Source organism: Equus asinus, chromosome 10, assembly GCF_041296235.1.
Source record: "Equus asinus isolate D_3611 breed Donkey chromosome 10, EquAss-T2T_v2, whole genome shotgun sequence".
In the NCBI taxonomy this organism is placed as follows: domain Eukaryota; kingdom Metazoa; phylum Chordata; class Mammalia; order Perissodactyla; family Equidae; genus Equus; species Equus asinus.
Window position 1 is genome coordinate 68,107,734 of NC_091799.1, and position 17,643 is coordinate 68,125,376.

General features: G+C 37.7%; 2 protein-coding genes across 2 annotated transcripts in view; one reads left to right on the forward strand and one right to left on the reverse strand.

The window, feature by feature from the left end:
• The window catches only part of MTREX (Mtr4 exosome RNA helicase), a 116,813-nt gene extending 100,933 nt beyond the window's left edge, over nucleotides 1-15,880 (reverse strand). The window contains exons 1-5 of the mRNA XM_014860340.3: nucleotides 15,735-15,880; nucleotides 6,650-6,787; nucleotides 4,995-5,061; nucleotides 1,528-1,590; nucleotides 507-619 (exon numbers count right to left, since the gene is read on the reverse strand). Of these exons, the coding sequence (XP_014715826.1) occupies nucleotides 507-619; nucleotides 1,528-1,590; nucleotides 4,995-5,061; nucleotides 6,650-6,787; nucleotides 15,735-15,868 (515 nt within the window). The 5' untranslated portion in view covers nucleotides 15,869-15,880. The remainder of the gene's footprint in view (nucleotides 1-506; nucleotides 620-1,527; nucleotides 1,591-4,994; nucleotides 5,062-6,649; nucleotides 6,788-15,734) is intronic.
• A 61-nt stretch (nucleotides 15,881-15,941) lies between these two features.
• Nucleotides 15,942-17,643, forward strand: part of DHX29 (DExH-box helicase 29) — a 47,568-nt gene continuing 45,866 nt past the window's right edge. The window contains exon 1 of the mRNA XM_014860338.3: nucleotides 15,942-16,468. Coding sequence (XP_014715824.2) covers nucleotides 16,288-16,468 — 181 coding nt within the window. The 5' untranslated portion in view covers nucleotides 15,942-16,287. The remainder of the gene's footprint in view (nucleotides 16,469-17,643) is intronic.

Consider the following 17,643-nt stretch of genomic DNA (forward strand, 5'->3'; position numbering starts at 1 on the left):
CTAAAAATAGAAATACCATATGACCCAGCTATCCCACTATTGGGTATCTACCCAAACAACTTGAAATCAATAATCCAAAGTAACATATGTACCCCTATGTTCACTACAGCACTATTCACAATAGCCAAGACATGGAAACAATCCAATGACTGGATAAAGATGATGTGGTATATATATACAATAGACAAAAACACCCCATTTGCAATAACGTGGATGGATATGGGGGGTATTATGATAAGCAAAATAAGCCAGACTGAGAAAGACAAACATTATATGATTTCACCCATATGTGGAATATAAACAAAAATATGGACAAAGAAAACAGCTCAGTGGTTACCAAGGGGAGGTGGGTGGGGAGTGGGCACAGGGGGTGAAGGAGAGCACTTGCGTGGTGACAGACAAGAAATATGTACAACTCAAATTTCAAAACAATGTAAACTATTATGAATTCAATAAAAAAAATTAAACCATTAACAACAACAACAAAAAGACATAAAGCTACTTACTCAGCACATACAGTTTTTCCCGCTGATGTATGTGCAGACACTAAAACAGACTGACTGTTATCAACACACTGAATGGCTTCTCTTTGAAAAGCATCAAGAATGAACGGGTATTCCTACAAAAACAAAGTATTAATATCTGCATGAAAATACCCTCCCACATCAAAGCACACTTAAAATCAAGAGACGCTACCCCCGGAAGCATTCTGGGACCATTTCTTTATGATTCTATTTAGGAAATATGCCACTCACTAGAGAAAATTAGGAAGAATAAAATCTTTAACCAGACAACACAGACGCTAATTCTGGTATCTAATGTTTCAATTATTATATTATGCTTATATATACACAACTTATTAATTACAATACAATAATCATTACCATTTATCAAGGACACACTTTGTGGTAGGCATTGTGCAATACATTTTCTGTATTAGTAATCTTCACAATAACCTGTAAGATAGGCATTACTTCCTTTCACAGATGGGAACTCTGAGGCTCTGAAAAGTGAAATTCCCTACTTCGGTTCACTCAGCAGAGGCAGAATGATACATCTATTAGACTTTAAGATTTTGTGTTGACCCCACCATACTGCTTTTTTTATTTAGAGAAAATGACTTAGAAAATTTATATTAATCATTCAAGGTCTATCAGAACCTGAAAATCCATCTAATACAAGCATTTGAGTTTAGGTTTCATTAGAAGCTTGTTAAACTCCTAAAACTATATGCAAACTTATTATACACACGCCTTTTTTCTTCCTAGAGAAAGCTGATAATGTTCATTAGACTCTTTAAAAAGATTGAGAATCATTAATTTTTAAAAATCTCATAACATGATGGTTGGTTTTCAGCATGGCTGTTGACTGATTAAGTTCTCACTATATTTGACTTCAGGTGGCTTCTTCTTGGTAATATACACAGTAGAAGTATAAAAATCTCATTTGAAAGAGTTGACCTTTAAGATTTTTAGGAAAAAGAGAGACTCAAAAAACTGTACAAACTGTATTGACCAAAGTACAGACCTTTGCAGCTTTTCCAACTCGAGGTTTAAGTGGTAAATAATCTTCATCTGCAGGAAGTGCAACCTGATTAAAAAAAAACCCCACTAACTTATTATTCAAGAAATGATGCATTCAACACAATAATTAATAATGTTTTGAAAAATAAAAGTGAGGAACTAGAGTGTACTGCCTTTAAGAACAAGGCAAAATGATAAAGCTACAACATTCAAAAACCCTCCACTAATGTTTATTCAACATAATTCAATATAATTAAAAGTTTATAAGTCTATCTCCCTGAAAAAACTGTATTTATTAAAGTCTAGGGCCTACTTTGGCTATCTTGGTATTTTCCATTTAATGTACTGCCTGACATTAATGAATGCTCAAAAACGCTGAATGGACATAAAAAGGGACATTACTATATGAAAGAAAATTACATGGAATAAAATGATAATCTCTATTCCCTGGAACAGGAAATTAATTTTCCTCAAGTGAAGAGTAAGATATGGAGAGCAGTTCACAATTTATCTAAATTCCCAGGACTTAAACCAATTAGCATATAAATAATCTACAGGGGAAAAGTAGGGTACACAAATTAAAAATAATTTCTAAGAGTAAAACTTCAATAAACACGTATTAGATGAGATTAACTGTCTTAGAAACATTGAGGGGCGGGCCAGGCAGCACAGCGGTTAAGTGCGCCCATTCCGTTTTGGCGGCCTGGGGTTCACCAGTTTGGATCCCGGGTGCAGACATGACACCACTTGGCACGCCATGCTGTGGTAGGCGTCCCATGCATAAAGCAGAGGAAGATGGGAATGGATGTTAGCTCAGGGCCAGTCTTCCTCAGTGAAAAGAGGAGGATTGGCAGCAGTTAGCTCAGAGCTAACCTTCCTCGAAAAAAGAAAGAAAGAAATATTGAGATTTTGGTAGATTTGCAACTTAATTACAATCAAGATGATGTGAGTAGTATTTCAAAAGGGAATAACTAGAACCTGACTATAATTAAGTGAAACTTAATAAATAATACCCAGTATGATGAATGTATTAGAAGAAACTGTGATATTCTAAATGGAATCTGTAAAGGGGAGACAACTCAGAATTTGGTAGTACATCCAGCACACATCAGGAAAGAGTTAACTTATGAGTTGTTTTACTAGTGAATGAACACTTATGGGGGAGAGGAATAGCTTCCCTTAAGACTATATATTTCCTTTTTTTATGATTCTAAGAAACTTCTAAGTAGTTTCTGATTCTCAGGTAGTTTGATGGTAAGAGGACTACTTGTCCATGAAATGAAGACAATGACATTCTTTCATATACCATACCAGGAGTATGATAAAAGTGAGTCTATCCCAGAGAGCACAATCCTTGGTACACTGACAAAATCAAATTTCCAGATCTGAAAATCTGAAGACTAGATCGTAAATCATGGTGTGATCCCCATCAAGGTGTGATCAACCTGTGGGGCCATATCTGGTGAGTTGGTTGACCTCCCTCACATCTCTCCTGATACTTTCTATGACATGAACAAAAAATGGTTAGCATGAAGCAATTAAAGATTTTAGTGAGTCTGAGATTTAACAGTAGCAACAACGAGTAATTGTGTTTCTCATGTATCAATATCAAAGAGTTTTGTTTTCATTCTCTGAAAACAGTCTGGGTAACACTCACACATAACAGACAGGTAGAAGAGAAGAAGTCTGCAGGGACTAAGGAGTCAGAAAATCAGTAGAATTAACAACAGTCAAACAGACTTAGCAAGTAGTCACTGGTGATTTTTGCCAGAGCAGTTTGAAAGAAATGGAGAGAGACGAAATCTAACTGTAGTAGATTAAAAGATGAATGGAAAGTCAGGAAGTCTAGTAGGGATTTTCCAAGCAGAGCACTCAATAGCAACTCTGAAAAGGAAGGGATCGTCTCTCTTTTATCTCTTTATACTCAGTGAATAATAAAATGTACCGGCACTCAAAAGACTTATAAGTATTGAATGAATGACTACAAGGGAGAAGGGAAGAAGAAAAACAATATAGAGGCCAAAAAGCAACCTAGAACAAAAGAGAAGCTTTTGGATATTTATATGCTGGTAATAAAGGGGAAATACAGAAAATGAGACTCCAGAAACAGTAAAGGGAAAATGGAATGATTGATGTTTTTATGGAAGCAGGATAAGATACAATCAAGAACACCAACAGAGTCACTCTTCCTAGCCTAAAGAGGCAGTATCTTTTCCTTTGAGTGGATGTGACAGGTGCAGACACCCTTGGTGAAGGAGGTTATAATCAGAGGACATTCCCAACTTGATATCCTCAAGCTTCTGGATTAAGTAAAAGGTAAAATTACCTGTTAAAAAAGTGAGAGGTGACAGAATGGAGGGCTTGGGAATAAGTGTGAAGGAAGACAGACAAAACTTCGACCTCTTGAGAGCAAAATTTGTGTTTTGTTTTTTCCCTCATCTTTTTCTTTTCTTTGAGGAAGCTTGGCCCTGAGCTAACATCTGCCACCAATGCTCCTCTTTTTACTGAGGAAGACTGGCCCTGAGCTAACATCCACATCCATGCCCATCTTCCTCTACTTTATACGCGGGACACCTGCCATGGCAAGGCTTGACAAGCTGTGCGTAAATCTGCACCCAGGATCCGATCGTGCGAACTTAACCGCTGTGCCACCGGGCCGGCCCCTTTTCTCATCTTTTTAAGACCAAAGAAGTTAATAGGGTCTAACATAAGGGTTGAATGAATGATCAAACGGGTATTACATCTGTCAAACTAAGTGCTATTCTAAAGGAACATAAGGAACTTTCAGTAAAAAAAAACAGGTATTCAAAGAAATAAGGTTCTAAATCTTTATCAAAAGGCTTTTTTGTTAATTTGGAATTACTCTGCTTATTCAACAGGGTTTTAATAATAAGATTCCCCAACCACTTGTAAATAATAACTTGTAGGTTATATTGTAAAGAGAGAAGGCTTAATAGAAAGAAATAGTGTTACAGTTTCCTTATATCCCTCATGTTTATAAGCTCTCACTTTGAAAAGCTATCAGTGACCACCATCTTGTGGCAGAACAATGAAACTGCAATAGATCAGTCGTCAGAACAAGAAAGGAAAAAGCATGTGACCTGCAAAATGGCACTGTTACTTGACTTCAGGAATATAGAAATGAACACCCAACTTTGTACTGGGTACTTTACCTAATTCTCTTATATAATCTTCACAACCGCCTAATGATGTAAATCCCACTATTTGAGATTTTACAAATTAAAAAACCAATGTCAAAGAGGTTAAGAAATTTATCTAAGACTATAGTTAGGTCAAGTGCCTGAGCTCAGGCTTGAATACAAAGCTCCTTCCATTAGACTATGTGCACCCCACAGAAACAACTTATTGTTTCCAAAGCCCTTACGGCTAACCTGCTTGCCAATCATATTAGACAGTCCAAAGCAAAATCCCATCTATAACCCAAATTTACTGTATACTCTTTGTGCTTACCTCATGTGTACAACCTTCAACAGTTTCAACTGATTGTACTTTAACTCTGGGCATCAAATCTGCCAAACTTAAAAAAAGAAAAAAGTTACACTTACATTAAAATAAATTATTTTTCCATAATTAGATAATAAGCCTCCCATCTGCACTGTTAAGGAAAATGACACCGTCTAATTATCAGGATTCCAAATTGGAAAAAGTTTGACTATTAACAATATTCAGAAAATTTTTCACATCACTCAAATACATGCTGAGAATTGAAAATGGTCAGTTAACATCTTTTATTACATATACAAAACAAAGAGACTTGAAGTGGCTTATTTAAAGAATTATGTCAGCTTAGTTTCATAACTATTTTGTTGTGTGTGTGTGTGTGTGAGGAAGATTTGCCCTGAGCTAACACCTGCGCCAATCTTCCTCTTCTTTGTATGTGGGATGCCTCCAGAGCATGGCTGATGACTGGAGTAGGTCTGCATTCAGGATCTGAACCTGCCAACCCCAGGCCACCAAAACAGACTGCGCAGAACTTTAACCACTCGGACATGGGGCTTGCCCCCCAGTAACTATTGTGAATAAAATAAAAAGTACCTCTCGAAAGCACTGCCCCTACTTCAAAACACAAAGCTGGTTATAAAAACCATTACAAGATAGAAAACATAAAATAAACTAGTGTAATGCAGATGTTGCTATATAATTCATAGAAGTCTTCCCTATTGTTATTGAAATCCTAAGTTATACTCACCTAGGTTGAATTAAAGAAAAATAGATGTATTTCTGTGCTAGATTCATCATTCTCTTATTGATTATACTTTTGATTTTTATTTTAAATCAATAATCATACTTTGGATAAAACCATAGGGTTACTACAATAAACAGCCATTTTAAATTGCCAATATTATCTAGTAACCTATACCACTGGCTTGGGCAAATGGTTCATCTTAAATATTTCAGTGACAAATCTACCACCATTTATAGTAGCTACTTTTGCCAGCTACAACAACAGCTAAATGGTTAAAGAAAAATCACAAAAGAGTAAATTCTTCATGGTAGTGCCAAGCTAGAATAGGGCATACAGGAAGGGAGAGGCAAAGCCATGAAGATCATCACCACAATAGGAAACAGGTCAACCTAATAATTTGGCATCAACTTCTAGAAAGTTCCAGCTTTCAAAATCAGAGAAATACCAGCTATTTCAGCCATAGATATCTATGGGTCTCCCTCATTGACAGTACTGTTGAGATTCATAGCCACTCTACTGCTACATACGACAGTGAATATTTAATTCCTCCTAATGTTCCTTTGTGCTTATTCCTTCCACTGGGTCAGTTTTATTCTTCCCTTTTATTCCATTCTTTCAGTGATCTGCTTCTTAGGACGTTATGAATACAGGAAATGTGTCACTTCTTTTAAAAAATCAGGCTTCGAGATTCCTTCTCAAAATTGGATTCTAAAGCATTAAAAGATGAATCTCTTCTATACTGTCTTTCATTTCCCCAAACATTCTATATTTATAGGCTTACATGAATAAAGAATATTTATCTTCATTTCTCTATTCAGAAAATACTTTTACAAAGCAACAACATATAAGCAATTTTCAAAACTTCCTGCAACTACCTAACTTACGAAGTTACTAACACTTATGATAGCGGAAATCCTACCTTACGTCTTCAGTTATTGACTCTTCTACCCTGGGCTTCTTTCCAAAAATGGGTTCATCTGTGCCGTCGAAATCTGCATCTCTCTTGGTTTTCCCAATATTTGTTGACTCTGATTGTGATTTTTCATCAAAACGTTTCCTGAAAAGTAAACATCTTAGAATGAATTCTGCAGTATCAGTTCTTACTTTAAGGATGACTCCATAAAATATTATTCCATATATAATATACACCATTGACAGAAAGAAAAGGTCATGTAAACAGATATACAAACCAAAACTGGCTAAAGCCCAGAATACCCTAATTTAACTAATAAAACTGAACACTACTCCTTTTGCATTTTGTATTTTCTTGGAAGTTCTGTTTTAAAAAATATTTTGCAACTCACGTTAACATAACTATTAACATAATATTTTTTAAAAATTGCATATTAAAACATCATTAGACATTTACATAAGTTCCTTCAATAAACATTTAACGCTTTCTCTAATGAACATTACTATCTGGGAAAAAAATTGTTTGTGTGGTTGGATTCGCTGGTCAAGAGTCATGACAACAAATGATGCTTGGTGAACTGGATATTCATAGCGGAATTCAATCTGACCCCTACCCTTATTACACACAAAAATCAATTCCTTGTGGATTTTAGATCTAATTGTGAAAGGTAACAAAGCCTCTAGAAGATAAAATGAGAAAATTATCTTCAAGTTTTATTAAACAGGACATACAATTATTAACCAAAAAGTAACTTTGATAAATTGGACTCCATTAAAACTAAGAATTTCTGTTAATCAAAAGGTACCATTAAGAGAGTAAAGACGGGGGGCTGGCCCCGAGGCCAAGTGGTTAAGTTTGCGTGCTCCACTTTGGCGGCCCAGGGTTTCGCTGGTTCCGATCCTGGGCATGGACATGGCACTGCTCATCAGGTGATCATCACGGTGAGGTGGCATCCTATATAGTAGAACCAGAAGGACCTACAACTAGAATATACAACTGTGTGCTGGGAGACTTTGGGGAGAAGCGAAAAAAAAAGATTGGCAACAGATGTTAACTCAGGGGTCAGTCTTTAAAAAAAAAGAGTAAAGAGGTAAGACAAAGAGTGAGAGAAGATAGGTGAAACACATATGACTGATAAAAAGCATTTTTCTAAAATATTGGGGGGGGATTACAAATTGAACAAAAAAGACAACCCAAGAAAATAATGAGCACAATACTTGAACAGGCACTTTACAAAAGAGGTTATCCAAATGGCCCATAAGCATGTAAAAAGGAGTTCAAAATCATTACTTATCAAGAAGATGTAAATTAGACTATACTAGGTCAGTGGCTCTCAAATTCTTGGTCTCAGAATCCTTTCCCAGTCTTAAAAATTACTGAGGATTCCAAAGAATTTTGCTCATATCTACTGATATTTACCATATTAGATTATATCTAATCTACTGATATTCTACTGATATATCACTGATCTATATCTACTTATATCTACTGATATATCTACTATTATATCTACAGTAGATCTATCTACTCTAGATAAATCTACTGATATCTACCGATATTCACCATATTAGATATTAAAACTGGAAATTTAAAAAATATTTACTTATCGATTCATTTAAAAATGGGAATAATAAACCATTACATGTTAACTAAATAACACTTTTGATAAAAAAAATTAGTATTTTCCAGAAAGAAAATTTTTAATGAGAAGAGTGACACTGTTTTACACTTTTGCAAATCTCTTTAATGTCTGGCTTAATAGAAAGCAGCTGGACTCTCATCTATTTCTGCATTCAACTTGGTGTGATATACTGCTATTGGCTGAAGTATCCGAAGAAAAATCCAGGCACACACAGTTATATATATAGTTGAAAAAGGGCAGACTTTTAAGATAACTGTGAATATTCTGATTGCAGACTAAATCTCAAACACAGTGAGAGTCACTAAAGCTACAGTCATGAATTTTACAATGTTGAGCCAAAGCCAGACACAAAAGAATATATTTTGTATGATTTCATCTACATTATAGTTACAAACAGAAAAAAACTAACACATGTCGTTATCAGGACAGTCACTTTTCTAAGGGAAAAAGAGAGATTCCCGCAATGTTCTATTTTTTGTCCTAAATGGAGGTTATGTTGGTGTGTTCATGCAATAAAAATTTATCCCATGACTTTCACACTCTTCTTTATATGTTTTACGTCAATAAAAAAGTTTTCTTTAAAAAAGAATAACAAACAGTACTACTGATCTTTATGCTTGAACAATCTTTCCATAATGAAGTTCATTCTTTGATGCTTGGCAAAATCTGAAATTTTGCAAATTTTATCACTCCCAATTTAGTGGAAAAGGTATTCATCCTTGTCTTATTTGTTGCTGACTACTGATGTGAATCTCCTTTGGACAAACCATCAATATCCTTGGGCCTCAGTCAAACAAGACATTTAGATGATAACTAAGATCCCTCTAGTTCTAAATTCTATCTCTGAATTAGTAAGCATCAACAAAACCACTGTAATTAAAACCTACTAGGAGCCGGTGATGACTATAGAACAAAGAAACAGTTCTATAACTTTTGAGAAACTTAAAACAAATTCATAATACACTTTCCTTCAGAAGAGCTTAATTATTCATTAATATTATATGTTAGACTTTTAGGACTCAATTATTTATTTCTCTGATAGCTTGCTATGTATGTCACATGTGGAACTTGCACACTTGAAATACGTGAAGTATACAGAAAGACTGGAAATTAAGTGTTGTAGATAAACTTACTCTTAAGAATAAAGTTCTGATTTAAGGAAACTGTCTGAAAATGTTATTTCTAGACAATCAAATCGTGGAATCTTATATAGAATCCTTTTCTTATAAAGAGTTTTAAAGCAATTGGCAAAATCTGAATGTAGATTAGATAACAGTACTGTATCAATGTTAATTTCCTAGTTCTGATCATTGTTTTCCGGATTGGAACATAGACGTCATTGTGGGGGCATCACTCTGCCTACCACACTTTTGAAAACACAAGTGAATCTCCTATGAAGAGGAATTTGGCCACACCTAGCAAAAGTACATACACTTACCCTTTGACCTAGTAATTGCACTTCTAGGAATGTATCCCAAAGATAAAATGGTAAAAAAATTTTAAAAATCTTAAAAAACAGACATGTACAAGGCTATTCACTGATACATCACTTGTAACAGCAAAGGACTGAAAATAATTCAATCTCTATTAAGAGAACACTGATTGAATCAACTACATTACATCCACAGATGGATTACAACTATGCAGCTGTAAAAAAGAAAGATCTCTATATACTTACTAATAGAGTGATCTCTATATTGTAATGTTAAGTGAAAAAAGCAAGATAAGCAACAGTTTTTAAATGGCACCTTTTGCATAAAAAGTGAAGAGTGGAGAAGACAGCGATGCATGCACACACACGCACAATTTGAGGAGATTTTCAAAAATAAATAATAAAGGACAAACCAAAAACTCAAGGAGAGGGAAGAAACAGGGCAGAAAGGGCAAGGATGAAGGCAAGAATGTACTGTTTTATACTTTTGATTTTGGAACCATAAAATAATATTTTACATAATTTTTTAAAAATTAAATTTTTAGCCATCCTTAAAAACGGAAAGTAAATGAACAAATGAACACACTAAGTATCAAGTCAGTAGCATAAACATTTAGCAGAGGAACTACTACAGAGTATTTTCATTGTTAGTGTGATATACTCTAAGGACAAAAAGAACCACAAATTGCATTCAATATCTTATTCTAACTACCAATATTACTAGTGTTATTTTTAAACTATTACAGGTATATGTAAGATAAAGCTTAATTATCATCAGGAATGAAGATTTTCAGCAAAAAAGAAAAAGGATATACTTACAAAAATCAAGAAGTTAAATAAAAATCCTGGATTATTACCTATAACGGAAACGTCAGTATCATCTGTTTTTCCTAAAAAAAAAGATTCCTCAGTTCTTTCCACTGTAGAGGCCTAAAAGCAATGAAATCCAGTAGCAATGAGCATCCTAAGCACTAAACAACATTTCCCACTATAAACAACTAGAGATTCCTTAGAGATATGGCTGATTCCAGGTTTGGGGCTGAAAATATATACTATGAGTCAAGAAAATCTTTTGCCAAAAGCACAGAAGCTATCAAAGACTGACAAGGTCTTGTCAAAAGAACACAAAAGACAACGTGAAGAGTTCTCATTGGTAGGAGTATGAAAAATAATAAGGGAAACAACTCAAATGTCTATCAACAGATGAAGGTATAAACAAGTATGGTATATCCATAAAACAGAATACTACCTAGCAATAAAAAGAAACTACTGATATGCCACCCATACATCCCTGGCACTCAAACATGCATTCTTAATAGAGAAACAGCCTTGGCCCATACTTCACATTTTCCTTTGAGATGTTTTTCAGCTATGCTTCAAAGAACCCACAGCTGTAAACCACCCTGAAACAGTTCTAGCCCAACCACAGGAGTAGTGTCTGCACAGAAGAACCTGGAGTCACTTTTGCCTCATTACCATGCTAGGATCCCTGCCCCAGGGGTGGCACACAAAGGATTTAAGAGGCACCAACTGTTCCTGGAAATCTCTGGCGCTTTCCCAGAATCCTGATGAGGCCACAACGCCTTGTCCTTTAAAAACTCCCCTTTTCCCTGTCTTCAGAGAGAAGTGTTTTCAGAGCACAAGCTCTTCCTTCTCCATTCCTCAATCAATGAATAAAGTTTCTGTTCTATTCAAGACTAAACCCAGTCTTGTTCTATTGGCATGAGCGACTCTGGGCAAAAGGACTTACTTGCATGTTATGGGTCCATTCAGGCTTGGGAACAGATACATACCACAACGTGCATGAATCTCAAAATCATTATGTTGAGCAAAAGAAGCCAGGCAAAAAAAGGAATATATACCTTAGTATGCCGATTAAATAAAATTCTAGAAAATGCAAGCTGTCCAATAGTGCCAGAAAGATCAGTGGTTGCCTGGGGGGAGGGTTGGAGAGAGGGATGCATTACAAAGGGACACACAGAACATTTGGAGGTGATGGAAATGTTTGTTATCTTGATTGTGGCATTGGTTTAGCGAAGTTTAATTATATTCCAATAAAGTTTTAAAAAACATAAAGAAGGGGCCAGCCTGTGGCAGAGTGGTTAAGTTCTCGCGCTCCACTTCAGCGGCCCAGGGTTTCACTGGTTTGGATCGTGGGTGCAGACACCACATGGCTCATCAAGCCATGCTGAGGTGGCATCCCACATGTCACAACTAGAAGGACCCACAACTAAAAATATGCAACTATGTACTGGGGGGCTCTGGGGAGAAAAAGGAAAAATAAAATCTTTTAAAAAAATAAAACAAAAAATAAAGGAAAATGAGTGCAAAAGAGCAAAACGCATTAAATATATAAAAATCCATCCATTCAGCAAGAAACTAAACACATAATCACACACTCATGTTGGTCACCATTGGAGTTCCTTAGGACACAACTCATTTCTCTTAAAATTGATAGAGAATCAAGTATTTATCCTGCCTTTCCTCTATAAACTGCATTTGAAGGTAAACAGCTGATGAGGGGGTGTTCTTTTTTCTTTTTCTTCCCCTGAGGAAAATCCGCCCTGAGCTAAGATCTGTTGCCAATTTGTCTATTTCGCTTAAGGAAGATATGCCCTGAGCTAACATCTGTGCCAATCTGCCTCTATTTTGTATGTGGGTCACCATCACAGCATGGTTGCTGATGAGTGGTATGGATCCGCGCCCAGAAACTGAACCTAGGCTGCTGAAGCAGAGTGCACCAAACTTAACCACTAGGCCATGGGGCCGGCCCCAGGAATGTTCTTTTTTCATAGATGGATTCCAAGTAATAAATGCAGAAAGAAATCATAAAAATAGAAAAATCAACATTTCACTACTATTGAAATGAATGGATCTAGGCAATCATCGCAGATGCTAAAGCCATTATGTGAAAGGTTGATGAGGGATCAGGCTGACGCTATCTTAACCCTCTGATCTTAGAAGCGTAGAACAACATCACGTCCGTCTTATGATGTAACGCAATAGGAACTACACAGCACCACATCTCAATTCTGACGAGCTACATTTTAAGTGCTCAATAGCTACAGGTGGGTAGTAGTTATTACATGGGACAGTGCAGTTCTACATATAAGAACAATTTACAGTAAATACTTGAGGATAGAAGAGCCAGTTAAACGACAGTATAAGAAAGCAAATTCTTTTGTGGGATGTGGGAAACTATAGAAGCTAAATGACCTGGTTTCTCCTCTTACCCACCTCTCCATAAAAAATCAATGACATAAGGTAAAAAGAGGGAGACTGTTGTAGAAGAAAAGACTTAAGGGATGTAACAAACCAAAACAGTGTGTGGGCTTTGTCTGGATCCTGATTCAGATAAACCTTTAAGATAACTGGGGAAATTTCACTCTGGATTGAATATTCAATGATATTAAGGAATCAGTGTAAATTTTGTTGGGTGTAATAACGGCATTATGGTTATGCTAGAAAAAAAGTCATTAACAATAAGAGATGCATACTGAAATATTCAGGGAGAAATAATATGATGTGTAGCATTTGATTTACAAAAAAATGGTGTGGGAATAGATTGACCATGACTTGATATTGCTGAAGCTGAGTTATGGGTACATGACGTTCTTACTATTCTCTCTCTCTATATATGACAATTCTGATAATATAGTTTTTAAAAAAGCACTGACTTGGTCTAGAATATTAAATACATAAGACAAGTGCCTCTAAAGTTCCATGAATTTGCCCTCCTATGTTATACAAATCAGATGTAAATCACCCTATACATATTGATTATGATATGAATAATTATGACCGTATGTATGATCGTTGGAATCAGGCAAATTGGATTTTTTCCTAAGAACACCTAGCAGAGTAGGCCTAGCCAGAAGTGTTGTTAGTAAACAAAGTCTCTCAAGTTACTAATATTCTCTATTTTTTTATGTAGTTCTCCTGCCTTATGTTCACATATTTCCTAATAAAATCAAAATGTAAATTAGATTATTTTTATATCCTATAAATTTTCACTTTGGAAGGCTGTGGAAATAGATTACACCTACTACACTGCAAACTGAATTAATTTTCCCATAGTAACTTTGAAGCAAATTATTTATTAAAGTAGGAAATTATATATGTATTGTCTTCATAATATCATAGTTGCCCATTCAAACTACAGCAAATATTAATTATTCCTATTGGAAAAAAACATTAATGGAAACAACCTATCCCCCTTTCTCATTTTCCCTGAAAAGTTCCCGCAAACTCTCCTACTCCCTCTAACTCAATGAGAGAAGACAACTATTTTTCTACTTTGTTTCACTCTTCATGTGACATTTCACTCCTGATTGTTCAGCTATCCCTCTAGTCTCTGTGTTAAGTGTCACTACACTTTCCCACAGGGATCTCCACCTCAAGCAGTACCATTCAAATAACATCCAAGTATATACCTCCAGTTCTGCTGTTTCTCCAAACCCTGATTAAAACTGCCCAATGAACATTTCTATATGGATACACTACCACCACTTCACTTTGTCTCAAGCCAAAGTAATTTTATTTCCAAATCAAAATTTCCTCTAAATTTCCCTATTTTTCTTCTCCCTGACATCCAAATTCAAAATCTGCCTATTTTGCCTCCTTTTCCATTGTTCTCCTTAATTAAGCCCTGTCAATTTTTTTCTTCACATTTTCTCTTTCCTTTTCCTTCCAACATCCCCTTGAGTTAAGGTTCTTTTAATTTCATAACTAGATAAATTAAATACTTTCCTAATTTACTTTTCTTATTATCAGTATCTTTTCTCTTTTCAATATACACTGACAACCACGACCAAATGAATTTCCCTAAACCATCACTCTACTTATCCAAACACCCAGTTAGGAAAAAATAAAAACCTTGTTCACCAGAGTTTTAAAAATAAAATCAAAACTCATCTGCTTGATATTCAAGGCTCTTCATGATCTAAAACCAATTTATATTCTTAGCTTCATCTCTTGTAGTCCCTTAGCAAACAATCCCTCTAGCCCAATTTGTGCTACTAAAAAAAAAATCTGCGCGCAAATAACTAATCATTTCCTCTACCGAGAACAGCCTCTTGGATGTAAGGCTCCCTGGACGTCACAAATCGAGACCTTTTTCCTGAACTTTTATAGCACTTAGTTGTATATACAACTTATTTTATCTCAATCACCTAGTAACTCTTTAAAATATGTATCGGTTGTACCTCCTTACTCAGACTAAAAATTCCTTGACAGCAAAATCACGTATAATTAGGTATCTCCCCCAATGTCAAGAGTAAATTGTTGATTAAGAACGAATCGTGTAATTTTACCTAATTCAAGTATTAGGTCTTCCATGATCTATAAACAATTCTGCACACCTTCTGGTGGTTATATGCATCAATCTATATATACATATGTTTAGGGACCAGCAATTTTCAAACATTTTCTTAAAATCAACGATAGGCAGCATTTGAGAATTTATTACGCTTGTTTTTCATATATTATCTCACTTACTCCTCACAACAACCCTAGCGATAGGCACTATCATCTCCTTTTTACGGGCAAGAAAACTACAGCTTGGAAATTTCTCTCCCTTCTGTTGCTATTTGCCCTTTTCCTCTCCAAGTCAATCTAAGTCACTTTCTCTTAGCTTCTTAACCCTTTACTCAACTGATCATTCGTTTCGTTTAATTATTCGTTATTCGTCTCGTTTACTACGCGACAGGTATCATATCAGGGTGCAGAACCTAAAAGAGGCCTTACCCGCCCACACGACCCCACCGCACGGACAGGCGCGGGGTCAGCAACGCAGGCGCAAGGGCTGCGCGGCGGCATGAGCCACGCTGGTGGGGCGCCGGGAAACGCCAAGACCCCGCTTCCCCAGACCAACATTTGTCCTCCCTCGTCAACGTTTCTCAAACCCCATCACTTCCCGACGCCACTCATTGTACACCCCACTTTCTCGTGCTCTTCAAGAGTCGTGTTTTCTTCCCTCAGCACTGCAGAGAAAAATACAACCTGGACAGCTTCCTTACCCGGCCTTTTCCGCAGACCCTGACGGCCCCTTCCATTTCCCCTTCTCCTTTTCCTTGTCTTTTTTAGTTCCGGGCGCAGTGGTCGAGTCGTCCTCGAACACGCTGAAGAGCTCATCCCCGAACGCGTCCGCCATCTTCCGGAGCTGTGAGACCGAATCTCCCTCCTACCCACGATGCTCCGCGACCGCACCGACAGTGACGCGAAGTGAAGCCTCAACAGTGGCCCGTGAGAGTCAAAAGTAGTCGAGTCACACTGCCGCCGAGAATACTTCTTTGACTCCTTTTTTCTTTGGAGTGGATGGGCAACTCGGTGGCTAAACAGGCAGCGCAGCGAGGGTGCCCGGCACACAGCAGGCACCTGGGAGGCGGCGAGGAGGCGGGACCTTGGTGAACTGGACCAATTGCGAGGCCAGCGGTCGCTTAGGCCCCAGAAGCCCGGATAGTGGAGGCAGGGTGGCTGCGCGGGACCCGGGGAATGTAAAGAGTTCTTGTACGCCGTGCTGGGGTGGTTCCGGGACCTAGACCGGGAGGAATCTTCTGCTGCAGCTGCAATATGGGCGGCAAGAACAAGAAACACAAGGCGCCGGGGGCCGCGGCGGTCCGGGCTGCCGTGTCTGCTTCAAGGGCCAAGTCCGCCGAGGCCGGAGCTGCCGGGGAGGCCCAAAGCAAGAAGCCTGTGGCCAGGCCGCCCCCGGCCGCCGCCGCCAGCTCCAAGGAGCCCCGAGTCAAGCAAGGTACGAGCGGTTGTCGGGTCCTGGGCTTTCCTCCCGAGCCGCTGCTGCTTGTCCCGAGAGAGAAGCCTTCGCACCTGGGTGGACCCTCGGTCTCAAAATTTGCTTCTTCCACGGAGCTGCTAGCTCCCCTTCGGGTGGCCTTGTTTTAGATGAGTCTGAGCTGTTTGGGCCTCCCAAGTTAACGACGGTAGGCCTGTTGCAGCCTGACGACTCCCACCTAACCCCCACTTTTTCTCTTTGCAAGAACAAAACAAAAATTACATTGGCTCGACTTTCAGCAGGAATCAGTCCTGAGCCATCATCTGAACTAGCTAGGCTAATAGAGTAGTGTGTGGACTTCCTGCCCTCCTGGAGCCAGACCCATTTTCTGCCTGCTCTTCATAAAATTTTCAGCCACGACGCAGTGTTCCCATGTGTTATGGAAAATAAATACTTAAGAATTTCAGTACTTGCACACCGAATATGTGTATAGCCTATTGTAAAATTATCTGCAGTCTTTACTGCAGCCATGCACTTTTTGCCTACAGTGCGGTTTGGTTTGATAACTCAACTTAGAGCTTGCCCATTCCGCCTGCAGATGAGCAGGCCACTACTACAGCTGATTTCAAAAGATGAACAGTTCCACACTGTGGTGTTCTGCCTAGTTTGTTTGTTTGTAGTTCTTACTAAAATGTTCATCCAACAAATATTTATTGAGCACCTACTGGTTATCTGGTATCATCCTAGAGATAGGATGAGCAAAATAGACACATCGCCTCTCAGGGAGCTTGCCAGTCTAATGGTGGACACAGGCATTAAACATACAAACATTGCTTTATAATTGATTAGTGCCACAAAGAGAATCTAAGGAAGAAAATTTGACAAGGTCATCTAATTTTTGCTGAGGAGGAGGAGGGTTCATGGATGGTCTCTATGAGAAAGTGACAGTTAAGCTGAGATCAGGAGGATGAGTAGGTGTTACTCTGTAAAGAATGGGGGAAATAGTATTCCTGGCAGAGGTAAGGAACACCCGTGCAAAGATCTTGAGTTGGCAAAGAGCTTGGGCTTCTGAGGTACTCATAGAATGTAAGCATTGCCTAAAGAGGAGAGGAGATGGGACTGAAGAAGTAGGCAGGTACCAAGCCTTGGTGAGAAATAATAATTAGCACCAGAAAACAATAATTACCACCAGAAAG